Below are 27,856 nucleotides of genomic sequence, written 5' to 3' on the forward strand. Positions count from 1 at the left end.
AGAGCGTCAAAACAAATACGTATTACTAGAACGCGTTCATAATTTCATTTTTTTTCTATGGGAATTTTCTTTATTTAATTTATTTTATTATGGGCTAGGGTGAGGCAACCTTATGTTTCGAAAACGGCGGGTACAGTCAGGTACAAAATTAACTATTTCAAAAATAATTAAAAGATATACACACAGTAATAATTTTTTATTCACTTAAATACTTAAACATAAATGTTTTGCTTGTTTTAATAGTACTATTATTAACAGCTTGGGGTTCTGGCATCGGTGGTGGGGGTGGTGGAGAGATTGAATTAATTGTAGTTATATTAGTTCTTATAAAGGAATTAATCATAGAATACAATGTATTGTCATTAGTAACACTACTGCCATAAATAGACACGGGTGCACATATTTCATATCCCAACTTAGCATAAAAACTCTCCTGCCCTTTCGTAGATAAATGCACCATCTCCAATTTTAATACATTTTTACAATATTTTTCAACTTCCTTCATTAAATGAGTTCCTAATTTCTTTCCTCTCATAGATTTTAAAATAACTACTGTTTCAATGAAACAGCTATTCGGCATACTTGGTATAGGTGTGAGCTTAACGTGACCCAGAATCGATTTTTGATCATTTACTAATATTAAACTTGTTGGTAATTTGTCACAAGAAGCAACAAGTGACATCATCCGGGCAGTTATACTGCGAGGCCATTCGTCATTTATTAGTTCACAGCAAGGTTTTAAATAATGTGGGTGTTCATGTAGTTTTAATAGTTGTAAGTTATTGTATTCCATTTTTGTTCTGTAAAACAAATGTGATATTTCAGAACAATCTTTACAATCAATTTTGTATTATAGGATATAAGTTTTAATAGTAATTAGTATGTTATAGTTTATTAGTGTTACATATTAGTTTATAAAAAACGTTTGATTTTTTAATTAAATTTTATTAGTCGACAAAATTATTTAAATAGCTCCATTAAATGATGTCGGAAAAATAAGCACAATGTCACTGTCAATGTCAAGTTGACGGCTAATATATAATTATCATATTATATCCTAAATTTGTTATTTAATTTTTACATTTTCACACCATATTTTATAAACATTTAAAAAATTATTTTATTTCCTTACCTATTTTGTGCAGAGAAAACTCAGGTACGATAATCATGTGTCAGGAAATTGGTAATTACATTATTTTTTTTTAAAGGAAGCGGTGTATTCACTTACATGCTGGCTAAAAGAAAACTAACCTATTTTTCATTCGGCTGTCACATTTTCTATAGTCTCAAATTACCAAATACTTTTTAAACTAAAGTTTCAAAGTAAGTTCAAGTTTATTTCAAGTGCTTAAACTAGAGAAACTTGTTTGTTGGATATATACATTACTTATTATAAATTTAGTTTTTTTGGACATGCCACTACAAACGCATTTCCCACGAGATTCATTAGCACCAGCTAAATCATCGTTGCCAGATGTCCTGAATTTTATCGATTATTCGAATTACTGTGAGAAATGTTTTTGAATTTCTTTAATTTTTTAATTAGGTACTAACAATTTCACAGATAACTAGATACTAGAAGACTTAACTGCCTTAGGTACAGAGTAAACCAAACAGTTGTTTCTAACGTAGTGTAGTTTATCATTAAAAACGAAACGTTTTATATTGTCATCTTATCACACAATAAAATTTAGGAACTAAAAACTACTGATTATTTATATTTTTTTATGTCCTGCTTTAGGTGAAAGAATAATGTTAAAATCTATAAATGCTGAGTGAAATGCCTAGAAAAGTGGATTACAAGAATAAAAAGGAACTTGAAATATAATATAAATATATATTTTTTATTTTTGAAGTATTCCAATGGATGAAGATGATGATGTACCAACACTGTCAGCAGAAACATTTGCAGCTTTACAGGAGTTTTATATAGAACAACAGAAAAGGCAGGAAATTTTAGAAAACTTAGAATCAAAACAACAATTAAATGAAAATATATTATTTGAAGAGAACTGGGTTAGTCTACTTTAATTAATGTAAATTAAGTAAGTAAGTACAGTGTTTGATTGTAAGTGTGGTGGTTTTGATTCCCACATATTTTTTTAATGTTTTAATATATCTGCACTGGTAGACAGATCACTGTCAACATTCACCTCAATATCTTGAAAAATTGGGTGAGAGAGAAATGTAAGAAAAAGCGTGCAGCTGCTAATTTAGAGAGTAGTTTTAATCATTTTTTAAAAATAATTTAAAATATTTAATCCTTTTGCAGCAATTAAGTCAATTTTGGTATAATGAAGCAACAGTGCAGGCTTTAGTGAAAGTAATTGACAAGTGCCTACCAGATAAAGGAAAAGTTGCACTTATATCCTGTCCTACTCTTTTTGTTCCAGTGAAGAGACAAGTTGGAAATAGAGCTAATGGTATGTAATAAAAAGAACTGAAACTTTCTATATACTTTAAATGATTGTTCAACACACAATGTTTAGAATTTAACCAGAAGGTGGATGGCGAAATGTTTTGACACTTAGTTCACCTACCCTGCTAAGTAGCAAAATCTTGAAACTGGTTTTTTCTCAGATTCATCCCGTATAACCCATATACCAGGGTAGGCAGAAGGAACCTAGCATTAAGACACTCCATTTTCAACCGAGGCATTGTGTGTTGAGTGGCAGAACTCCACACTTTTGCCTTGCACCAGAGCGAAGAAATTAAAATATTAATAAATAACAGTTCTTTGCACCATGTGGAAGTCAAACCCACTACCTCACATTAGTCACAGACCCCCTTCCATGACAGCCTCAATTGACCATGAAATTGTTTTCTTGTTACAGTGATCCTATTAGAATATGACAGACGCTTTGAAGTACATGGCACTGATTTTATATTTTACGACTATAACACTCCAGAAAAATTACCACCAGAACTTGCACACTCCTTTAACATAGTTGTAGCTGATCCTCCATTCCTCGCAGAAGAATGTATTACAAAGACATCAAAAACAATAAAACTGTTAGCTAAAGATAAAATAATAGTTTGTACCGGGGCCATTATGAAGGAACATGTGGAAAAATTATTAAGTGTAAATCAATGTGAATTCCAACCTCAACATCGGAATAATTTGGCAAATGAGTTCTCTTGTTACTCTAATTTCAATTTGGATGAGGTTTTAAGATAATAAATGAGAAAATAAGTTAACTATAATGCCATTCCTTTTGACAATAGTTCTTGGGTTGTTTGTTAATGCAATGTATGCAATTCAATAACACTTAAGACTTTTTTTAAATTAAAAATGTCTACTTTTTTTTAATAACATATTTTGATATAAAAATGCACCAAGATTTCAACCAGCTAAATTGGAAATCATCCAAATAATCTTCTCCATATGTACTTTTCGATCTATGTCGAATATATTATACATTTGTATTATTTCAATATGTTTCCATATGAACTTATTGGTTAATAAGGCGAAAAAGCCCTTGAGAGGAAGGAAGTTTCAAGAAGTACTTGAATTTTACAAATTTACATTTTTTGTGTTACAAATAGATGAACTGAATATATTTTATTTATTATAGTATAAGGGAAAGTGAAATAAAACTCTTTTCTCAAAAACATTTTGCATTTTATTCTTAACAAAATTATTCCTTTGTCGTCCATTATGCAGGTTAACATTTTAAATATGAATAATCTAACTTTAAAACCTCCATAGCAACAATTCTAGACAATCAAACTTACTTCCAATAAATAAATGAGTAATTGTTGTAAACATGTTTAATTCAGAAAGGCCTCATATTAATTAAGTATATAGTTTATTTCAGAGATGGACATTGAAATCTGTTTTAATATTTTAATTTAAATAACCTTTTTATTATTTTAGGTCATTTAAAAACAAAATAATAAAATTTAATTATACAGATATGATATCTTTATGCCCATCCCAGATCCTACTAATGACACTACAAATATAGTTTATAATAAAAATATATTTTAGAAACAGTTGAAATAACAGTATTTACAAACACCATCAAACTAATTGAATATCTTAACAATATTTTTTTTTTAGCCTTACTCTGTAACTCACATAGATCAGAGGTTAGTGCTAAGACACTCTATTCCCTGAGCATCGCCAAATTTTCGAGACACTACGAGATAAGTGGCGAAACAGGAAACTGCACTTTAGCACGTTGTTACCAGAGCGAGGAAATAAAAATAATTCATTCTCCCGAATGGGAATCGCACCCACAACTGTCACGTTTACAATCAGAAGCTGTATCGCTATGCTGCGACAGCATAAAAAATATATATTTAGTTATAAAAATAGTATACAGCCCAAGCTCAGGTCAGGCTTTATATATAGAATAAGAAAAAATATTTTATTGGAGAGTAAGTCAATGATACATCATATATTCTGATACAAATCACACATCTATTCAATTATTTATTCAAGGCCTTTACCCACTAGTGTTACCAACATTGAAAAAATATTAAGTTTATTTCGCTAATATACTTATAATATAATCTTAAAATGTATTTTTACTATTTTTAGAACACATACAATAAGTAGAAAATACTTTTACAATATAAAGGCCATATAATAACTGGACATCTCATAAATTACACTAAATAATATATAAGCTAAAATAAATAACAATTATCAATTAATAACTTAATATTATTTATTTCAGTATATGTATTTATGGAAAGAAAAATTGTGAAATTTCAAATAACAAAATTAAAAGAAGGCAATGAGAAAACCTTTATTTCCTAATAACTAATGTTAAAAACAATTTCAATGTGATACAGGAAAATATTATTAAAATGAATAAACTAATACCACAGATAACATAAATTACACAATAGAAAAAAATATACTATATTACGCTGTAGTGATGTAAATAATGCAATAATTAGTTTATATATCGAAATGTTATAGATTAAAAATAAATTGAGAATGTGCGATATTTGTACTAAAATAATCTATCACGTTTCCTATAAATATTCGTTATACTTTCTACGTTATACATAACTCGAGGCTATTGTCACAATAGTTAAAATGAGGGGTTAAATTGCAATAATTATTGCACATCATTCAAAATATTAAGTTTATGGCAACACTCAACGTGCCAGATATGCAGATCGCCCCGTCTTATATTTACTAAATTCGTTCAAACGTGATTTTTTAATTAATAGGCCTAATAGTTTATGATAAAGTTTATGTGACGATATAATGCTTATTTAATTTTGTTTCTTTTGTAAAAAAATGTAAATACAGAAGAATTTCGTAAACTTATTGTAAATTTAAAAAAAAGTAAAGCAAAGCTAGATATTTTAGACCATGTGTTACTATAAGTTTATAAAATATCGACAGATAAAATAAATTTGCCATTTTTTTTAAATATGTTATTATTTCATTTTTAACCCTGTGACTAACTCAATTCATTTATTAAATCGGGCTCTATAAATTAATGTACACAGCGGATGTATTGTCATTTTCTACATCTTATTTCATACATGTTTGCGCCCTATAGTGTTAGAGAAAATATAAATAAAAACCTCGCGAGAAATATGTATCGAAATTAGTAGCGAACTAAGTAAGTTGTATAAATGCCTATTTAAAATATTATATTTGAACGTATACTTTTGTAGTGTTCCTCTTTTTCTTGTTATAAATGTGCCTTTTTAGAAAACTTCCAATATATACAAAAACTTAAAAAATGTTAGTTTTGAAAACCATTTATTGCACAAAAATATAAAACTATTCACGTTACATGTATAAATATTAAATATGCCTGAAGTTTATTTTTATCGATTTTCAGTCGACCAAGATCGAATATTCAATCGATTTTTTAAATTTTTATATAAAAATATTATTTAAATGTGTATTAGAGGGAACATATCTTATTTTTGTTAGTTACTTTAATACAATTAAGTTTTCCTCGATTAGAGGTAATTTTGGGAGCTAGTGACGCGTATGTATATGTACTGCTTCAGGAAAATATCATTAAAAAAATCGATATAGTTTTCGATATTTTTTATCTCGGCTCCATATGAAGGGCTCAATTGATTGAAATATAATAAAGAAAATAATGTAAGATATAAAAAATATACATATCGCTCGTATGTACCTTAGATTAAAAAAAATTAACATAAATGTCTTTTCATTTCATTTTAACGTAAGGAATTATATCTCAATATTTCGATACGACTAAGATTAACACAGATTATAAAATCTGTAAAAAATATGCTACAGTCGTACAAGTACATTTAATCAAAATAAACAAAAGAACTTATTATTGTCAAATTAACTTTATACGCAATCGAAACTTCCAGCAAATCAATATATCTCTAGGAATTGTCAAAGAACAAAGCAGTCAAGGACATCCCTCGGTCATTCATTTACTAACGATGTTTTGACAGATAAAAAAACAATCATTCAATTGTTCAAGTTGTTTTATAATAATGTTAATGAATGAGTGTAAGATTTTTTAATTTTGAAAAATTTACTAAGAATTAACTCTCTAATTAACTCGAGCTGCTGCTAAACCTACATAACTTTTCAATATATAATAAAATATTTTTGATTAATTGATTATTATGTTTTTATTGATTGAAAAAATATATATAGGATGTATTTTAATTGAATTCAAAGGCACAGGGGACTAATAAGGTAATTCGATTAACCATACTAATATTGATTTCTACTGTCATTTGTAAATATATTTTTTTCCCTTTTTTATGTAAGGCTTCTACTCGTTTTAAGTCTTTATGGAGAATATTAATAAAATCTGGATATTGTAATATGTATTTAGTTTAAAGAAATGATCTTTATAGAACTAAGTACTTGTTACATATGTATTTGAATATAATGATTTTATATTGTCTATGATTTTAAACTAACACAATTCCTAAAGGATTTTTACAAAAAAAAAATAATTTGTTTAGCTTGGAGGAAGTGCTCTGACAATTTTTTTTGCTGGGGAAATTTAAGTCTATTATCATAGTACATCTGCATGGGTTTTTAGACTTATTGAGAGATCAGAGAGTTTAGAACTTTTCAAATGAAAAACAAATTAATATAAATTACACTATAATATAAGTATATATATTTTATTACGAAATTTTTCTTTTGTACTATTGTATTATATTTTTAAACACCACAATGAGTGGCAATAAAGGTAACATGGTATTATGTTGTTTACAAAACTGTCTATTATTAATCTAGATAAGTACTTATGTTGATTTTATTGAAAATACAGATGAACTACAATTACTTGTGTAAGGAAATATATTACAAATACACCACAAATATTTTTGTAAAGAAAGGAACTATTTCGATTAAGTTCAGTTAAGACTTTTCAGCGGTAAAAACTATCGCTTGCAGTTAAAATACCACAAAGAAATTATTTAAATCAAAATCAACAGAGCAGCAATTCATATAATTCATACAATGTAGTTATTTTTATTAAGAAAATAAAGAATAACTATATATTTTCCTAACATACATACTATTCAGTACAAATGCGATTCAATCTATTGAGGTAGCAGCAGCAGCACGAGCAAGACCAGTGTTAACCAGTATTGATGTGTATTGTGCCCTCACTCGCCGCCTTAACCTCCCGAGCAGCAGCAGCCGCAACGTCACAATTGCTATCAACTGCGACCAGTTGTAACGTGTATTATGCAGCAGCAGCAGTACACTCACCGCCTCCGCCTCGCACGCAGCAGCAGCAGCACGAGCAGCAGCAGCAGCAGCGCGGCGACCCGCAGCAGCAGCTCGGCGGCGCGGGTGACCGCACGAGCCAATCGTCGCGTATCGCGGCGGAGGGCGGCCGCCACTAGCTCCGCGCGCCATCATCCCGTGCCGCACTTGCCGCTTTCGAATACGCCCTGTGTTTAAAATACGTATATTTATCACATAAAAAACATGTATAAATTACGTCGCAAAAATTTCATGATTTGACCCCTCTCCGGTCTTAGTCACACCACTTTACATTTATAAGATCCTCCTCCTCTTACGTAGTGTTTTGGAATTATATATTTATACATATAGACATCTCCTATCAAATAGAATAATTAAAGTGAGTTAATGAATAGAATAAATAAAATCATAAATCAGCTTCACGCTGTATCTCGCGCACAGTAGGGTAGGCAGAAGGAACCTAGTGTTAAGACTCCGTTTCCCATTTTCTGCCAAATTATGGAGGCATATGTGTTGAGTGGCAGAACTCAACGCTGCGCTATTCCTCGACAGTGGAGCGAATATTGGAAATATAAATTTAAATAATATTTCTTCATGGAATGGAATAAAGGAATGAATTGATATAAAACGTTCACTAACCTTCCTAAAGAAAGGCGAGAAAGCGACCAGAGATTCCCTGGTGAGCGGCGCGGCGTGCAGTGGACAGCGTCTATCCGCCGCGCAGACGGTTAATAACCGCCGCAAGAACGCCTCTAGCTGCGGCCGGCGGTTACGCGCTAAAGCCTCCGACGACCACAACGCTCGGGCAGGAAAAGGAATCGCCGCTATCTGCGTGTAACACATAATGGAAGTGGTTATTTTTTTGTTTTAATTATTGGGATTTGAATGTAACATGCAGAAAATTAACAAGATTAACTTACTATCAACATTTAAAATTTAAAACACTTAGTTTGCTTCACCCTGTTCAAGTTTGTAACATTACAAACTGAACCAAACACCAATACAAGATCGAGCAAAATAAAAAAGGCACCATGATACAAAGACATCATGCTGTATCCCGCATATATCATACAAGCGGACAGTCACGGCGATAAAAAAATCGTTGTAATCCTTGTAAATGTGCAATAAAGACTTTTTACCTTATTATTTCTATCTACATTTAAAGCACAGAGAAGAAATTGTTTGGAGAATAGCAAATCAAGGAGGTGGCTAAGCGCCAGCGCTTTCATTCATTTTACCCAAATGTTCAAGGGTCACAATTAGAGTTACCAAATTTAAATCCATAAACCCAAAATCTCACCTTATCCCCATACAAGGCCCTCGCAGCCAGATACAGGTCTCGGAACCGCCTGTACCTGCGCAACAGCGCCCACGCCGCCCCCGGCAGCCGCACGCGCACCTCGTACTCGTGGTGCGTGCGCGCGCCCGCACCGCGCGTCACCCACCCCGGCACGCATACTACTTGTGCTGAGAAACGACAATGTACGAGAGTTAGAGGGAGACATAACTATTAGTGTATTATGGTGGAGTGAAAGGGATGGACTATCGCGTCGAGCGGGTTCGGGTTCAGCTTTGTTCCTTTTTTTATACGTTTCTAAATATTTTTCTGTATTCAAGTTATTTATAGTTCTTGATATATGAATAATAAATCAAAATATTATATATTCAACAAAATGCAAATAAGCCTAAAATATTTAATTTATAATATTCGACTCACCAAAGTCCACAGGATGCATTAGGCCTTCTACACCATAGTCCTAGAAAATAACATTAATAAAATATTATTTTATTTAACTTCACATATTATTACGCAAGTCTTAGTGTCAAGTCACTTTGCTCTCCTTTTTCCTAAATGGGATAGATAGCAGGAAAGATAGAGGGAATCTAGGAACTTAGTTTTAAGGTACTTCCGATTCCTACTTCCTGCCTTCTTGGGGCATTGCGTGTTGAATAATGAAACTCAACGCCGCTCTTTGTCTTCTCAGGGCAAGGATGAAGTGGCCAATAGCTTTAAATAAAAACCATTGAGAGCGAATGAACCATATTTTCCCATCCAGTTCCTTTAAACACATTTTATGTTAGTCCAATACATGAGTTAGCCTATTGAGGTAGATATATATTTTTTTATATATATTTGTATCTATGAGCGAAAGAACAATATAATATAACAAATTTAAAAAATGTATAAAAATTTAAAAGTTGTGATACCTTAAACCTGCGCTTATTGGAAACCATTTAATAATAAACAAATATACCTAATAGTTAATAAAAAGTTAACAAAAGGACGACCTTTTTCTACATACCGAAATAGCTAAGGCCGAGGGGTGCACGGCATGTATACGTGGCGGGTCATGGTCAGTGCGGGGCTCCAGTTGGTCAAAAGAGTTCCTCAGGGGGTCCATGGGGTCCAGAGAGTTTCTCAATGGGTCCCGTAAGGGATCACGCCACGATTGTTCCGTGGGTAACTCGTCGTTGGAAGTGGATACATTGTCAGATGCTTCCACCTCGGTTTCTTTTAACCTTCAATAAAAATTGTAGTGTATCTTAAAAATTGATATTACAGTTATATAGTTACATATAACTATATTAAGGCCGTCGTGACGCAGGGGCACAAGGGTGTGATTGTAAACGCAACGGTTGTAGGTCGGTTCTCTCTATCTAGCCTGCTAACAGAAATCATCTTAAAATTAAAAACTGCGAGCCAGCGGGTCTACCAAGCTACACTTTTTAACATGTGCATGTTCGGTGGACACTTGCATATCGCTCTCGCTGAGTATCAGCATGAGCGTCTTCTATATGGGAGTCACCACGGTGCTTGTGGAACGAAGTGTATTATCACTAGATTCCCACTAACTACCCCGTTAATATAATTACCTGCTGATCAGTGGATCTTCAAAGCAGTTTTCTTCCTTAACATGTGCATGTTCGGTGGATACTTGCATGTCGCTCTCGCTGAGCGTCAGCGAGGGTGTTTCCTGTATGGGGGTCACCATGATGGTGCGCTTGTGTGGCTGGTTGTCGAAGAACGAGTACTGGAGCGCCATTTCTAGACGAACGTATTTCTTTTGGAGTTCCTGTAGCACCTTTAAACAAAAATAAGGTTAAACTGTTAAATTAAAATAGGATTATTAAAATAATAAATTAATAAATATGACTAAAAAGCGTGGCGTTTAGTTCTAGAAACTCAACACATGTTAATAGTGTTCATGTTTACAGCAGGTTGTTTCTGTCTACCCTACTTTAAACAAAAATAGCATAAAGCTGATTTTTGTGTATATAATAATTTCAAATCTATTGTTCTCTTCAAGATATCGAAATGATAATGTATAAGCAAATGTGTATAAATATAATAAGAAGTATACTTTCAGAACCTTAACTAGATATGATTTAAGTTCATTACAGTATGGTCAATGTTGAACGAGTCATGGCCATTCTAAAGCTAGCTGCAGATGGGCGCGACGCGGTTTTCATTTTATGTTTCCATTTTCCTTTGATTATTTTCTTCCCGAGTTACGCAAAAATTCAGAAGAACTACTAACTCCAGGGTGACCACTGCTTGTCAACCGATATATGTATTTAAATATAACACTTACTGCAATTTGCCTATTGAGTTCTTCTTTTGAACAATCGTTTTCTAAAGAGGATATAACAAGCATCTTCTGGGAGGCTATCCTCGAGCACAGCCTTTGCATCGCGCGTAACGCTTCAGCTTCCGTTACTTGACGACGAGATTTACCATCGGCTAGTATTAAAATTCAATGATTAATTAATGATTATTTTTATGCGGGAGGAAGTAATACTATCAAAAACATTTTTTTTTCTTTTAAACTGCATAGTAAAAACATTTTTTAAAAATTTGAATTTGATTTTTGAAAATTCAAGTTAAATAGAGAATTTCGTTTGTTTTGATTTTTTAAAATTATTTTAATGTTACAGAAAAACGTACAATGATGATTTATATTGCAGAAAGAGAAAAAAATTACAGAAAAAAAGAAATTTTAAAATAAAAATCCAAAAAAAGATGTAATTCAAAGAAGAGTTATACCACACTATTTAATCTCACTCTACTACGCAACAAAACAAATTCAAATTGCATAACACTAAAGTAAAAACGCAATAAGCTGTATTGTGAATATTATACGTGACATTATTATTAAGCGAATAAATAAAATATCACTAAAATTAAATCAATATCAACTTACTAATACGTCTTCTATATTTGGCCCTTGGGTGTCTTTCCTCAGGGGTCCTCTCCACCGAACTGGACGACTGCCCTTCGACTATTCGCGGCTGATGGTTATAAAACGAATAGATATTATTACTACTAAGTAATATAATATCTTATATTGTATATTTCATATAGATCAATGTAGTGGTAGCGAGTTCATGTTTCGGTCGGAGTTATTATTGAGCATTGATAATAAATGTACAATTTAGAGGCCGTTGTGGCGCATGGGTTCGATTCCCCCTCGGAAGAATGAAATATTTTATATTTTCATTTCTTCGCTTTGATAACCAGAAAAAGCGCGGCGTTAAGTTTTGCCACTCAACACACAAAATATTTAATTTTACTTAACAATATCTACAATTGGGAAAAGAAATAATCTAAAAAAACCCTACCTTATGATAATCCTCAGTGCTAGACATATCATCACTATCGTACGCACTTGGTCCCAATTTGAACCTCGGCACCGGAGGCTCCTCGCTGACGAGCCCCGACACATCCGTGGTCGATGGAGTGTTGGGGGTGGGAGGTGTTTGGGGTGTTCTGGGGGTGGGAGGTTCCGGGGGAGAGGAACTGGCTGTGTGAAATGTGTCGGGAGAAGTGAGGGTTGAGGGGAGCGGGTCCAGGCTGAGGCTTAGGCTGTGGATGTCAATTTTATTATTTATATATGTAAAGAAAATCGTGGTACAAATGCCGTATCATTTCTAGTTATATTAAACTATTCTAAAGTTCATTTAAATAATTCGGCATTGAGTTTTGCAACTAAACACGCAATGACTCGAGAATTCCGCGGCAAAAGGGGAACGGAAGTGTCTTAATGGGTGTCTTAACAAAAGGTTTCTAGGTGCCCTCTGCCTATACTGCTATGTGTGGAACACATACACACAGTGTGAAGATAAAACATATATTAAAAATAATACCTAAGCCGTTTATTCCTAAAGTGTTCTCTTTCATCGGCTGACAATGGTTCGGGGACTTCTCTTCGTGCGCGTAACACTAGCTCCGACTTGCTGCGTTTAACGCCTTCTAGGGGAGACATGTCGCTTTCTGCTTCTGGTGGAAGAGTGGATATATCTTTATGGCTTTATTACTTTCAAACGGTGTAGGTAAGGAAGTAGCGCCCGTCTTGGCTTAACCAGACATAAATTGAGTGTTGGGTGGGGCGCCTAAACTTGCTAAATCAAATTGTAATAACCACATCCATTATGTCTGATAAAGAGAAAACATATTTAAACTATTTCAGCAGGTTCATAATAAAATATATTTTTAAAAAATATAAATATATCCTAATTTTAATATTGTAGAATTCATATAAGCACCAAGTGAAAGGATTTGAGCTAAATAAATTTATTAAAAATAAATATAAACGAATATACATCCTTATGTATCATATTTTTTTATTTATCTTGTTACCAAAACTTTATTGATATTATATTATTTTTAAAAGAATGGCATATGAATACAGATACACAGAGGAAAAAATACCTCTCTCTGGTAAAAGGCAGTGCTGCGTTAAATTCCACTTCTCAAAACACAAGATTATGTAACGTACCCCCATCCGCGAGAGCCCTAGTGAGTCCTCTCTCTCTCGCGGCGAGGAGGGCAAGCTCCTGTTGCAACTTCTCTATTTTGACGCGGTGCGCAGCCACGCTCGCCACTCGGCCTTGTAATTCCTGTTCTAGGCTTTCTAATTCTTTTTTCTGCAATGAAAAATAATCTTAATGAATTAATTTATTAATTAAATAAAATCAATTAAATTATTGTTTTAAGTTTCTGTGTTCTCCGCTCCTTCTTCTTTGCCGTTTTGGAATATATAATACAAGTTATAACTTTAAGCAACCTGTAGATATTGATTGGAAATATTCAACAGAGCAAAAGTCAAATTTACAACCTCCGCGTTCTCTTGCCATTAGACGAAGAAATCAAATAATTTCCCAAAAATCCTCCTAAAGATCTCCCCAAAAACTTTGGTTTAATGCAAGTCATTTTTAATGACGATAAACTATAAATACAAAATATATTTCCTAGACCTCTAAAAGAACTTTAATGATAATAATTTATCACGATAACAATTGAGACTGTCGTTACGCAGGGGCACAAGCGTGTGACCGTAAGTACGATTTGTGGGTTGGATTCCTGCTCGAGGAAATGAAATAATGATTACTATAATCATCGTTTTGGTAACGACGCAACAACTCAATACGCAATGCTTCGAGAATTCGGCAAAAAATAGAGAACAGAAGTGTCTTAATTGAAACGACGTAGTAGGTTCCCTCTGCCTAGCCTACGAGCTGCCCCTATTTGCCGAATAAGCAAACAAAATAACAAAAATATCCCACATGTCGTTCCACAGTTTCCCGGATGCTCTTAGCGGTGGTAGGTTCGCATTGCTGCAACAAATGCATCAAGCTTTCGGTAGAAGTTTCCGATGGCGGGCTGTCGGGACTCGGTGTTAAGCTCTGTGAACAAATAACATCATTACAAATCGTCCAAGTATCTGTCGCTAATTAAGCTGATGTATACTTTCTTATCCAACTATGTAATTTTTATTATACGTTTTTTACAATTTTATTAATTAGTATTTTAATGGCACCATTAGCTGTCGCCATCACCCTTCGTAGCGCCGGGGCACATGGGTGTGATTGTAATGCAGTTGAGGGATCATTCCCTATTCGGGGCAGTGAATTATTATTTATTAACATTTATTTTATTTCTTCACTCTGCCACTCAACACACAATGTCTCGAAAAAAATGATATAGTGACTACATGACAAGATACATATAAATATACTCTCAGAATATTAGATTTGTTCATATCGGACTGATTGTAATGGTGGCCTCTCAGCAGATAGTGGAAAATATGACATGTTCTGGAGTACATCATATAACGGGAAGTAATTTATTATATAAAATTGTTTATGAGGCGTAAATGACCTCACAGATTTTTTCACTTAATATATTACTTTGTTTATCTACCTTCCTTCCTTAAATTCTTATCTTTAATGTACTTCCCGTGCAATTTTGATATTTACTTTATTATTTTTATCTTTACAGAATCTTTTATGAAACGTTACAAATACATTTCCTAAAACACAAGAGCGTGTTTGGCCGGCATTGAGATGAAGTGAAGGGAATTATTATATTTTGTATTCAAAGAATAAGTTTCTAATCTGTTTATGTACATTAGAATCTATAATTAAATATTGTAGATTGTTACTGTGGCGTAGTTAAAAGTATCTGAATTTAAGTAATAATGCTTTCAGGTTCAATTCTAAGTTAAGGTAATGTTGAGGTATATTTTAAATATTTTTAATTTTATGTTTGACTAGGCATTGTAACGTTGAATTATATATGTTATGAAATGTAACATACATATATACAATACAACTCCATTTCATATGTAATGTCTATGCTCTCTACAATAGGCGGTAAGCAGAAAAATTAGAGATGACTAAATTCTCTTTTATAGGTACCTAACATTTCAGATAATCTAGAAAACAATATACAATGTTTAGCTAATAAAATATGACCCATAAAATTGAGTACAACCTGTTGGTAATGAGAATTATGTAAAAAAGAAATATATATTCTCTATTTTTTTCTCAATATTTCTATTTAAATAATAACCGTATTGAAAAACAATATAATAAAGCAACAACTTAACACGATTAAAACCAAAAATACATGAAACTACATAAAAAACTACATACCTCATCAAGTTTACAGCCGTTCGCTACCAATTGTTGTACGTGGTACCTCACGAACTCACTCAACTCCTCCTTCTTCCCTCCCAAGCGATGCTGAACCTCTGCTATCTCGGCTTCTTCCTTCACAATCTACATGGCATGGGAGTAGCAAAATAAATGGTAAAATTGGAGTTTTTCACTTCAAGTTGGAATATCTACTATAGTTAAATAAGTAGATTATTTAAAAAAGAATTTTAATTATTTCTTTACAAACAAAAAAATCAACACTTTAAATTTTTTTCACAGCATCACATAACATTTAGGCAAAGGTATCAAACACTATAAGTATTATTTACACAACATATTACCCAACACTCTTTCAATCAAAACCTTGGATGTAATCTATACGAATAGGAATTATTCGACCGGCACAGATTATAATAAGTTAAAAATTTATTTAATATACATATAAAAACTCGAAATGAAAACCTCCGTAAAACAAAAAAATATTTTAAAAAAACTAGCATATAGGGAGACACAGCAAGTGTTCGTTCAGTAACTAGGACGGCACATTCGATTATGAGAAAATAAAAACTAGTATTGTTTGTATAAAAGTGAATGTGCAACAGCTGTGCTACTAGTGTTACTCGATTGTAATGCAAATACGGGGAAAAATGTAATCTGGAAGCCTTTGCGGTAATGTTAAAAAAGATTGTATGGTGGTCGTGGATTCAAATGTTAGTTAAGGTAATTACATTTTTTTAAATGATAAAATTCGGCAAATGATCACAATTATGTATCTTAATTAAATTAATAATATATATTTTTAGCACACACAGTTCACTCTGTACCGACAAAGCAGTGTAGGCAGAGGGAACCTGGGAACCTAGTGTTAAGACACTCCGTTCCCATTAAAATACTTCCATTCCCTACTTTCTTCTGTTCTTTCTGTTCTTTAATACTAATTCCTAATGATAAGAGGCTCCGTCCCCTGCTTTCCACCTAATTTTATAAATTCAAATAAAAATCGTAATTTTAAGTTATAAATAGTAAGATCAGTCGAGTAAATAAAAAAACCCCTTCCTAAAAAAATCGAGTAACACTAGTAGGAACCGTAGGTGTGTGGGACATCGACACGAATGATTAAAAGGCATATGACGTAATATTTGTTTATACAGCACAAGCTTATCTAACTTAATTGCTATTATATTATAACAATAAAAGCATATAATGGCGGATGAGCGAAATTATATTAAAAAAAATCTTAGTAGTTAGTAATTAGTAAGAAAATGGTTATAAAAAGTAAAACGAACGCATTCCTAGGGTATCGATAAACAGATTAATAATTCATAATTATATAATGGCACGCTAGTTAACTTGATTTTCTGCTTTCTATTAGATTAATGCAGCCTACTTTTCCTTATATGTCACTATATTTATATTCATAAATATAATAAATTAAACTCATTGAGCGGTTTTTTTTTAAACTAGATTAATATTTTTTTAGTTTTCTATTTTAATCTCGCATAAAGAAGTGAAGAACGAATTGACAAACATCGGGTTGCAGTCAGATGTTTATCCACTGCGTCACGAGAGGGTGATGGTCGTAGATACAAATTACACCTAGAAATATATCTACATGCTTAACACAGATATGTCCCCGGTTTGTTTCAAGAAAATTAGCATGTCCCTTATTTATTTGTAAACATGTATTTCAACTAGCGGCGTTGAATTGCGCCACTTAACACGCAATGGCGCAAAGTGGGAAATGGAAGTGTCTTAAAATTAGGTTTCCTCTGCCTACCCTGCCACGTCAGAGAAATGGCATAAAAAATTATACACACAACTAGTTGTGCGCAGTAGAGGCGAGATAATGGGGAAAAATCAATAACAGAAAAAAGAAGTTATAGTCAAAATTTTAAAAATAATTTTATTTTAGTTTTAATTGGACGTTTCTTGCATAAAATATTTCTACTACATTTACATAACAGATCTTATTCATATAATTAGACATAAAATTTACGTAATAAAACCACTGAATGACCCAAAAAGAAATATACAAACTACAATTTAACTATGCATTGTTAAGCGAATTGCTAGTACTGAATGAGAAAAAATAAAATAAAAGTCTAGACTATTTTTTTAAAAGCTTTACCTTTAATTTCGCATATGACAGGAAAGGAATATCAAGTGTCAACACACTTCGCCTAATTCCCGACACTGTGTTAAGTGGCGGAATTCAACGTCAAGTTTTTTTTACTCTATCGGAGACATGAAAATAATTGATTGCCCCCGAGTGAGAATCGAACCCACAGTATCTCGTGGTGAAAGTGAGGGTTCACTTTCACCATGAGACGCTGTGCCATTGTGACATGATGGTCTCACTAGACTACAATTGCAACAATACATAATTGAACCTACCAGTATTGAAAGTAAATGTGGATTTTCTTTATTCTTCACTCCCTGCGTATATACTGCACAGTATCCCGTGGTGTGATAAAATACAATAGAATCAACTAATCGTGAATATACCTTTATATGTTATACTTGAAGTGACATTGCTATCTGTAATACTCGAATAGTAATGTTTGAGGTAGGTAACTAAAGTGTGCCTTTCGATGACAATCAATTGATAGATTTGTAAACATTGGTTACGTTTATTTGCTTTTTTCCAATTATACCTAAACCATCATCTTTGTCCGTGTGGACTTTGGAACAGAAAATAGAAAATCCAGTGTTATTGCCACTCCTGTAAAATTTGTGAAAAATTCCCTCTAAGGGCATCCCCACTTCATAATGTCAAATAGTAATAGTAGTATATTAGTTTCGTTTCTGTTGTCAGTCAGTCACTTCATAAAGGAAGGATTTAAGTTATTTCAGCTTCGCGCTGCTCGGAACCTAGTGTTAAGACACTCTGTTCCATATAAGGAAGTGCCATTTCCCAGTTTCCGCCGAATCCTCGACGCATTGCGTGTTGAAACTCAACTCCGCGCTTTGCCTCACCTCACCTAATATTCGTTTTACAATATAGACAATTCACTTTCACACTGTATTTAACTTCCTATGTTGCAATAAAAAAGCGTGATATGTTAATAGATACAAAAAATACTTACAAATTATTTAGTAGTGCTTTCGTAAATTTTTAGAGATGTGTGAAATATTTGGTCGTGACGTTTTTTTATATAAGTTTAATTTTTACACGATAGTGATGTAGTTAAAAGTAATTAAATGTCCAACAATAAATAAATTATTGCACTTAAAAAAATTACCACATAAGGCACAGAGACTTTATGTTACTAAAAACCGATCCTCAAATTCTATCCAATTTTCAGGACATTGCGTGTCGAGTGACGGAACTTAACGCCGCACTTCGTTGATTATAGTGGGGGAATATAAACAATAAAATATGTTATATCATAACTCCCAGAATGAACGTTTATAGTTATTCTCTGCCTACTGTGCTACGATGACTTCAGTATTGTTTGAAGAAATATTTAGAATACATATTAGGAGGAATCTTTTTCGGCTGCAGAAAATAGTGGATGATAGCGTCAGCATAAAAAAAACAATTGTTAGTTAAAGCTTGAATAAAGTAAGGCTTACCATGGTTAGTTGTTAGATTGGTGTGTAGTTGATTTGCACAAATGAGGAAAGAAGACTCACCGAAATCCAAATTGTAATTTAACATTACAGCCTTATAAAAATATCATTAAGCAGCACTACTAAAAACTTAATTTAATAAACTGTTACCGATAACATGGGACGGTTAAACAAAAAAATATTTTGTAAGACATGTAGTATAAACCATATCTAAATCTATAATTTCTATAAGATTTTTGTAGGATTTATTATTTTGTTGAAATTATATTTTTTTATTCTTTCCATGTCAAAAGTTGTTTTTCTGCACCACTAAAGCGACAATTTTATTGAAGAGATTAAATCTTGAGGTTTAAATTATTTACTATTGTATAAATTAGAAGAGGCCTTTATGGCGCACCGATACAGTGCATTGTTTCGTGTGTATATACATGAAACAAAGTTAGGTTAAAAGAAAATAAAGCTAACAAAAACAGATTCTCAACACCGCAGCGTGTTGCAAGAGCGTCCACCAACACTTTAACACCAGTCGTCCAGCAGACGTCAATACATTCCGGATAATCGAAGCTCAACTGTAGGTACAATGGTCATAATAACATATGTCATATGTCATAACACATAAAAGATAAAAGTAATTTCACAATCTCTCACCGCAGCACCAGCATCGTTGACGGCGAGCACGTGCGCCCGCGCTCGCGCACTCAGCTCACGCTGTCGACAGCGCAGCGCGCGGCGACGCAGCGCCCAGCCGCGTTCCAGCGCGCGCCAGTCGCCCGACAGGCGGCGGCACGCTGCCGCGTATTCTTTCTCCATTGCTGATCGTTCCTGTGTTGTAGGTGATTTTTTTATTGAAGTGTGTTTTATTGATTTTATTTTGATTTTTGAAGAATAACTACAATATAATTTATCACTCAGACTCATATCAGATTTTGACAAGTCCATTAAATTCATATTTTATATGACTAGAACATTTTGAAACAATTATAATATCTTTCGATGTATCTTATGTAATGGCCAATAAATAACCTCTCACCTCGTCCAACTGTCTCTGCGCCATCTGCAGCTGCTCTCGCTCCTGGTGCCAGCGGCGCTGGCGTTCCTCCTGCTGCAGCTCGAACTGCTGTCGCTCGCGTTCCAGCTCTAGCCGCTGCGCCTCAATACGCTCGCATCTAATTTCGCTCTCCAAGTCACTTAATCGGGAAAACAACACGTTTATATTTTCTAAGGTGCCTTTATGTCGCATATATCAGGGTAAGCAGGGGAACCTAGTGCTAGTATTTTTTTGATCCTCAATCATCAAAAAAATAAAAATAATTCATCTTCTCGAATGGACAACGTTAAAAAAAATAATAAATACAAATCGCTACTTGATCTGTTACATTCAAGACTATAGCTCTACAATATAAAATAGCAAAGTAACAAAATAAGGATATGGCTATTACTTTTTCCATTGTAAAAAAAGTTATTTGTATTTTTGTATTATAAAATTTACAAATAATTGCGGAAAAGTAGAGTAAACAAACCGCAGTGCGAAGCAAAAAAGAACCGAAGCCACATAGAGGTTATTAAATGCAAAATACTAACGATAATGTATTATTCAAGTTCTCAGTACTGGCCGCCAGGTCCGTGGTAGACCAGGAGAGAAGGGACAGGCGGGAGAGGTTCATGGCGGACGCGCCCTCCTGCCGCAACTTGGCCGCTTCCGCCGGATCGTTGTAGCGGAACATGTTTGTACGACCGAGGAGGAGAATACAGCCTAGGTAGAGAAAAAAGCACAATATAAATATTTTAATTATAACTTATTTCCATCTAAAAAGCAATCTTCCGATTTTTAGCAAGACTGGCACGCCTAATATTGAGACGCTCAGGAATCAAACTAACTGTTGCCTTTATGATGAAACTACAGTTTGAGTTAAAATAAACCTACCCTGGCTTAGTTTAGCAGGTCGGTCCAACAGCACAGTGTTGAGCCAGCACTGCGCGCCCTGCTCCGGTGCGATGGTGGCGACCCCTTCGCGCAAGGACACGCGGCAGTGCAGGGGGAGGACGCCCGCGCCTGACAACACTATGTCGGGGATGGGGGTGTATTCCTCGGTGCCTATTAGTGTTTCTCCTTCCTGTGAAAGAAAAACAAAAAATATATATATTTTTAAATTATTTTTTAAAATTTATTAACTGATAGAATGAACCTAGCTGAGTCCAGTACCACGCCAAGCCCACTCTTTCTGATACTTAATGCTTTTTCTTTAAAACCTAAATAAAAACCTTATTACTAACCTTAAGATGATACAAAGTAACACCAGTAGACAACAAATTATCATCGATTCCGACCAAATGAGGCATATCCGAATCCAAGACAACGCCAAGTCCACTCTTCCTGAGTCCTAACGCTTTTTGCTCCTGTAATATTTGTTGTGTCTCTCTCCATTTCTCCGTCCACTTCTCCGTGAGGACCTTCTCTTGTGCTTCTTTGCGTTGGAGCGTCGCTAGAACTGCTGGTTCAGTATCGATTGTGTCCTAGGAAATAAAGATTTAGTGTTTATAGTATATTTTCATAAAATTTATAGCTAATTTTTATATAGTTTATAGGTATATTTTATATTATTTACGATGAATTTATAATATACCAGATATTACCCAAAGCTTCGTTTGCGTGATCAAATGAAAATAACTAAGTTCCGAATCGGGAATGGGGCATAGCACATTCCCCAAGCCTGAAGTATCCTTAACCTCAGTGGGTTATATAGAAACAATTAGCATAAAGTAGCCTATAACCATCTGCTATACCACAGACTTATCCTCTATAACACAGAAATATTTATTCAATATGAACTAGCAGTTCTTGAGATTAGTGTATTCAATGAAATTTTTGGCTTTATAATATTAGTATAGCTATAAAGTAACTCAATCTAAATGTGCAAAACGAGATCAAATATAGAAAAATAAACATATGACATAAAAAATAACTGAGCCCATCAATATTCTATGTTTACAATTAAAATAAAAAAACTCTTCTTAAAACCAAAAAAAACAGACAATTACCGTATTATAAGTTATCTGTTTCCTAAGCTTCTCAATCTCCTCTCTAAGTTCGCGAATAAGTTTGACATTGGGATCTTCATTAATAGTTGGCTTATTGATAATGTTCTTAGCTCTATTCGCGTAACGGAGAGTGGAGAGGGTCTCGCCGTAGTTGCAGTCCGCTGGTGATATCTAGGAAAAGACAAAATTTGTAATCATAAATTAAAATGTAATACGTTAAAAGATAATACTTTTAATGTTTATATACTTTCAATATACTTATAACTTACAAAATATTTTAAATGGTATTAATGGTATTAATTAGCCTTAGTAATTTAGTATCTTTAAATGTGTTTTCACTCACATTTACACTCAGTTATTTGCATGGAATAAAAATTAATAGAAAAGAGTCAATAAGATTAATTACCGCAGCAATCATAATAGTTTTGGAGTTGCCTCCTAAGGAGTCCTTGAGCAGCCATGTCAGTACTGAGTCTCGATATGGAATGAACACTTTCTTGTTTTTTGCTGTTCGACCTGGTAAAAATAATAATATTATATTAATATAGTTAAGAGTCAGCAGAGAAAATTTGTCAATATAATCAAAATGCGCTAAGTTTACCTTGAGGGGTTCCTGAGGCAACAAAAAAGTTGTAATATTATTATTATTATAAATATTTATAAAGTATATTTATAGTATTAATTTTATACATATACTGCTATTGGGTAAAACCTGCGAAACAAGTTTACTTCATATTTATGCAATATATATTATATGCAATATATAGATCCATTTTATTATTATATTCAATTGTGTTACCAAGTCTATGATTGATGTTTATTTGTATTTACATTTTTCTTAGAAATTAACGTCTAATGTCTTTAAATTATTTGCCACACCGGCAACAACTAAAAACATCTTTTCCACCTTCAAGCTTTATCGTCCATAGCCACCCCGGCTAGACACAGTGATCCTAGTGTAATGACACTCCGTGTCCTACTTTTCGGAACTCAACGCTGCCCTTTGTCATCTTGTTACCAGAGCGAAATAGTCAAAAGTGGAAACTATATAGATACAGCGTGAAGCTAAAATCTTTGCATATCCCAAAAGAGAAAAATAGTATGAAAACTTACTATCAACAGGTTGATTAGTGGCTTCTGCTAACGCCGATATAACTGACCCTAGAGTGACTAAGGATTTATTGATATGAGCTCCTTCCACAAGACGCTGGCCTGTTGCTCCTGTTGCGTCTGCACGTTCACTGAAATGTAGGGAAAAAAATTAAAATCTTAGTATATTATATAAATAATTACGTTAATTTGGAGGTTTTTTAAGTTTAAATGCTTCATTACAATTTCAAACTACTATTGTGAAAATTTAAGATTACAGAGCAAAAGGTAATTTTCATATTATTACGATAGATACATATATCAGTATATTATCTTTCCAAAATTTCCACTTTCGGGTAACCAGAATGAGAGACAAAGCACGGTGTTGAGTTCCTCCACTCAACACGTAATGTTTTGAAAATTAAACAATGCATGGAAAACGAAATGTCTAACATACGCTTTTCTAACTACTCTACTATGTAGAAAAAAAGTGAGACTGAAATAATCCAAGTAAACCTCACCTCCCAGCCAAATCCACAAGGTGTACCTTCGAAACGGTCTCACTAGGCATATTATTATGTCTCAAGTAACTAGCTTGGACGAAGGTGATCGTGAATATGGCGTGTGATCGAGATGATACGTCGTTCATCTGTGTGGACGCTGTGGTGCGCTGGAGGTTGCCCCGGTGCATGCATTCCTGGGGAAAAATATCTTTATATAAAACTAGCTTTAAGCTTCCGCTTTGTCCATGTGTTCCTCAACACAGGCTTTTAGCTTGGTGCCTGAGAGACAAAAATGAAAATATTAAGAAATAATAACTCATTCTCTTTCAGGGACCGAAATCACAACCGTTGCGTTACAGTCACACCCTTGTGACGGCCTTATGCAATATTTACAAATTGTTGTCATTAACTAGTAGTTTTGAATCCGAAGAAAGCAGTTGGCTTTTTATTTTTATTTATCGTTCAATTTTGTATTTAACACTAAATAACAACATATAAATAGTGTTAAACTGTTATGTTTTAAAATAAAGTAAGATTATAAATAACAAAAAACACATATAATCATCCAAGGAAATCGGATGTGGAAACCAACTCGGCCTATTGCGTCGCGCCGCCGCAACACTTGTTCCATACTTATTTATAAATATTTTCATTATAGCGCAGTGGGACAGATTCTGATAGCAAAATTCCATGGTTACAGGTTCGATCGTGATGCGCCCCATGCGGAGAGATCAGCCCCAAACATGCTGTGAGTCTCGAAATCAGGCGGAAGACGGATATCAAAATGTCTTACCTACCCTGCTATAAGGGAAGAACAAAAAGCTGTTTTTTGATGATTCCAAAACATACCTGTATATCATCATAATCTGACACCAAATGTTTTGACAAATCTTGCACATAGGGCCCCAACTTCGGATGCTCTCTAACCCTGAGAGAGTGTCCAGCGTCAGTAGCAAGGAGATCTTTCACTCTCTCATTGTATATCTCGAGATAGCTCACTTCCGTACGATAGGATGCACCCGACTCCTTGCCAGCTGCCACTCTTGAAAATAATTGGCGACATATTCGAGGAATTAGGCCTTGAGATTCCTGTAAAGAAATAATTGTGTTAAATAATCAGCTTCACGCTGTATCCCGCACACAGCAGGGTAGGCAGAGGAAACCTGGTGTTAAGGCACTATTATTATTAATAAGGCAATATTTTATTTCCTCAAGTGGGAATCGAACCCACAACCTCAAAAAGCACTCCGTTTTTCACTTTCCGATCAAGTTTTGAAATTTATCGGAAAGTGGAGAGCGAAGTACTCTGACGTGTTTTCTCCGCCAATGATCAAGAGAAGACCGCGGCACATAGTTAATAAAGATTTTTTAAATATTTTTTATCCTATTCCCTTTAAATGATCTTAATATGTTTTTTATAAAATTATACAAGGCTCACATGGATAAATTATATATCCATGTGAGCCTCTATAATATACACAGCCTACAATTTCTGTCCCTGGCGGGAATAGAACCCACGATCACGGCGATAGCTAAATTATGAATAAAAATAATTTAATTAATTAGCTTCCTATGCACGAATTACTTATCGTTTAATTTATCGCATCTGATATAAAACCAGTTTTCTGTTTACCTAATCATAATTACCTACGTTATTACATATATGTGTAGGCTTTTTTTAATATTTAGAGATTGGATGATTGATTTTTTTATCTTTATAATGTGTAGCCCGGTGTTAAGTTCCGCCACTCAACATGCCTTCAAAAATTCGGCGGAAAGTGGGGAACGGAGTGTCTTAAGAGTGCCCTGCGATGTGTAAGGTACAGAGTGAATCTGATAAAAAAATAAATAAATAAAATAAAAAGCCTTTTATTTCTTGCTAAAGTAAATTACAACTATTCTTAAATTACAACTTTTCTTAGGTTAGTTACATTTTTTTTTTTTTTTAATATATATGTATTTATTTTTAATATATATGTATATATTTTTTTTAAATTTATTTTATTTTAGGGTTAGTAACGTAATGTATATTTTATTATTTTAATATTATTATTTATTTTTCTTTTTATTTGTTTATTTAATTCAATATATTTCGCAAGAACCCCTCAACAGGTGAAGGCCTCCTCCAAAGTTTGTTAATCTTCACATAATGTAATGTAGTTTATTCAGTTTGTAGTTCATTGGTATGTTCCGTATGTTCCGTATGTTTATATTTTTCTTTGGAGGGTTGTGGTCATATTCTCCCACGGTGACCAACCGGCTTGGGAGATTAGAATTATTAATATTTGTTGTTTGAATATTGTAAGTGTTTTTTCTGAAGGAGGGGGGTGGTAGTTTCTATTTGTACGTGGATTTATTTTGTTGATTATTGGCTGCGTCATTTGGCTTCTTGTTAGTTAAAAAGCTTAGCATGCTGGGCTTTAAAACACTCTCGGATAAGCTTGATGATCTTTGTATCGGTCTCTGCGTTTTATTCTTCTTACATGCTTGCAATTTTTGCTCAGCTCCATGATTCTTGTTGTGCTCAGGGGAATTGGAAAGAGTTCTTTTTTTGTTTTCGTATACTGGTGTATGTATATTATTGTTTAGTATTACAATTTTATCATATTTAATTATTGCTTTGTTTCCTTTTTCTCTCTCCATCCTTACTTCCTGTTGTAGTAACTTTCTTTTTTCCAATATATTTTTCGGGTAATCCTCTTTAATATAATAATGAGTGCCTTTTAGTGCTCCTTTATTTTGAGATATATCTATTTTTATACCAAGTGTCGAGAACGTAATGATAGTAGGTCGTGGCTTTTCTCCTTTCTTACCTATTCTTTTTATTTCCTGTATGTCTCTTCGGTCCATGTGTATAGAGAAATATTGTGCAATAAAATTGACTATATTTGATTCTAAATTTGAATATGAGGTTTCAGTTTCTTCAAAACCGAATAATACAATATTTCTCTGTCTGACTTGTTTTTCGAGGAAAAAGAGACGTTTTTCTTGATTTTCTATGTTTTCGCTAATGTTTTTGAATTTTTCTTCCCAAGTTTTGAATTTTTCTTCCAATATGGTGTTAATATTCTGAGTTACTTGTTGTGTAACTATGTTCCCATTATCCAGAATCGCTGTTTTTTGCTCGTTTAGGTCATTTTGTATTTTGCGAAGCACACTCATAATTTCGTCCATGATTGAATATTATAAACGTTTCTACAAAAGTGTTTACAATCTTTTGGTATAATTAGTGCCCTCTCTAGGATTTCGCGGTATAATATTTGATTGGTTTTTGTACGGTCGATAATCAGGAAAGTGCTCGCGAACTCGCAATAGATGGCGCTTCCTTTGGGTCAAATTTTGCAAGTCACGTTTCGAACGTAGTTATTTATTTTATTTTTGAAAAATAGACTACTGAATGCACACTGAGGGCTATCTTAGCCTTATAATTTTTGCATCACTCTAGTAAAACACAAATATACTTGTAAAATTTTTCACTAAAGCATTAATTTTGATGACGAATGAGAACAATGTCAGACACACTTTATTTTGTGATTTATTGTTTATTAAACTTGCTCACGGTCACTGTCCACAATATATGTCCTGAATCAGATGATTATTTAACCACTGAACTAGTTTTATTGATTATTTATGCACTGATTACTATTTTTTATGAATATTTCTACAGAGCGTATGTTACAAGAAGCACTGCAGCGCCCCCCGTCCCCGATAAAAAAATAGGTGCATAAAAATAAACAATGACTAACACTACTAATAAAAATTACATAACAACACAAGTGACAATAAACTGTTACAATAATCTAGAACTTCCCTCTTTAGCAATAATATGATAAATAACCTATATATACATAAATTTCTATATAAAAATACAGTCAGGCAGACGTTGACCGACCTTGGTCGTAAGGATTATGTTTTAAAAGGAATTAAACGTGACATATAAAATGGAAGATTTCGATAATACGCTAAATATATATATGACTCAGGTACTCCCACCGTCTGTGAGAAAATCTTAATA

The 27,856-nt window shown here is 33.5% G+C and overlaps 4 protein-coding genes across 12 annotated transcripts in view; 1 reads left to right on the forward strand and 3 right to left on the reverse strand.

The window, feature by feature from the left end:
• Positions 1–181: 181 nt before the first annotated feature.
• Naa80 (N-alpha-acetyltransferase 80) lies at positions 182–1,267 on the reverse strand. Its single transcript, XM_085189609.1, has 2 exons — positions 1,133–1,267; positions 182–800 (listed from the first exon to the last, which is right to left on the reverse strand). Exon 2 carries the CDS (start codon positions 791–793, stop codon positions 197–199), a length of 597 nt encoding a protein of 198 aa, XP_085045735.1. The 5' UTR covers positions 794–800; positions 1,133–1,267; the 3' UTR covers positions 182–196.
• On the forward strand, positions 691–3,612 carry LOC146537048 (EEF1A lysine methyltransferase 1). 8 transcript variants are annotated; one of them, XM_085189607.1, is made up of 4 exons: positions 691–774; positions 1,857–2,016; positions 2,273–2,423; positions 2,835–3,612. In XM_085189607.1, exons 2-4 carry the CDS (start codon positions 1,864–1,866, stop codon positions 3,176–3,178), a joined length of 648 nt encoding a protein of 215 aa, XP_085045733.1. In that variant the 5' UTR covers positions 691–774; positions 1,857–1,863; the 3' UTR covers positions 3,179–3,612. The 8 variants fall into 8 exon arrangements, with proteins under 8 accessions (XP_085045733.1, XP_085045729.1, XP_085045727.1 ...); XM_085189603.1 differs by lacking the exon at positions 691–774 and adding an exon at positions 1,002–1,156; XM_085189601.1 differs by lacking the exon at positions 691–774 and adding an exon at positions 1,004–1,156 and having other exon boundaries at positions 1,742–2,016.
• The window catches only part of Klp98A (kinesin-like protein 98A), a 39,158-nt gene continuing 14,902 nt past the window's right edge, over positions 3,601–27,856 (reverse strand). The window contains exons 5-28 of one of the 2 annotated variants that reach the window (XM_085189597.1): positions 24,691–24,930; positions 23,860–24,035; positions 23,363–23,490; positions 22,851–22,862; positions 22,656–22,765; positions 22,250–22,420; positions 21,485–21,724; positions 21,135–21,324; positions 20,792–20,963; positions 20,241–20,397; positions 19,859–20,032; positions 15,635–15,760; positions 14,264–14,383; positions 13,477–13,624; positions 12,845–12,977; positions 12,320–12,563; positions 11,902–11,989; positions 11,293–11,441; positions 10,574–10,782; positions 10,003–10,219; positions 9,417–9,456; positions 9,000–9,166; positions 8,339–8,527; positions 3,601–7,887 (exon numbers count right to left, since the gene is read on the reverse strand). In XM_085189597.1, the coding sequence (XP_085045723.1) occupies positions 7,852–7,887; positions 8,339–8,527; positions 9,000–9,166; positions 9,417–9,456; positions 10,003–10,219; positions 10,574–10,782; positions 11,293–11,441; positions 11,902–11,989; positions 12,320–12,563; positions 12,845–12,977; positions 13,477–13,624; positions 14,264–14,383; positions 15,635–15,760; positions 19,859–20,032; positions 20,241–20,397; positions 20,792–20,963; positions 21,135–21,324; positions 21,485–21,724; positions 22,250–22,420; positions 22,656–22,765; positions 22,851–22,862; positions 23,363–23,490; positions 23,860–24,035; positions 24,691–24,930 (3,636 nt within the window). In that variant the 3' untranslated portion in view covers positions 3,601–7,851. The remainder of the gene's footprint in view (positions 7,888–8,338; positions 8,528–8,999; positions 9,167–9,416; positions 9,457–10,002; positions 10,220–10,573; positions 10,783–11,292; positions 11,442–11,901; positions 11,990–12,319; positions 12,564–12,844; positions 12,978–13,476; positions 13,625–14,263; positions 14,384–15,634; positions 15,761–19,858; positions 20,033–20,240; positions 20,398–20,791; positions 20,964–21,134; positions 21,325–21,484; positions 21,725–22,249; positions 22,421–22,655; positions 22,766–22,850; positions 22,863–23,362; positions 23,491–23,859; positions 24,036–24,690; positions 24,931–27,856) is intronic. The other variant, XM_085189598.1, reaches the window with a different exon arrangement.
• Positions 25,689–27,562, reverse strand: LOC146537050 (uncharacterized). Its single transcript, XM_085189599.1, has one exon. The coding sequence runs from the start codon at positions 27,013–27,015 to the stop codon at positions 26,179–26,181; it is 837 nt and encodes a 278-aa protein (XP_085045725.1). The 5' UTR covers positions 27,016–27,562; the 3' UTR covers positions 25,689–26,178.

This window comes from Heliconius melpomene, chromosome 8 (genome assembly GCF_056956725.1).
Source record: "Heliconius melpomene rosina isolate 202511_hmr_F chromosome 8, ASM5695672v1, whole genome shotgun sequence".
Lineage (NCBI taxonomy): Eukaryota > Metazoa > Arthropoda > Insecta > Lepidoptera > Nymphalidae > Heliconius > Heliconius melpomene.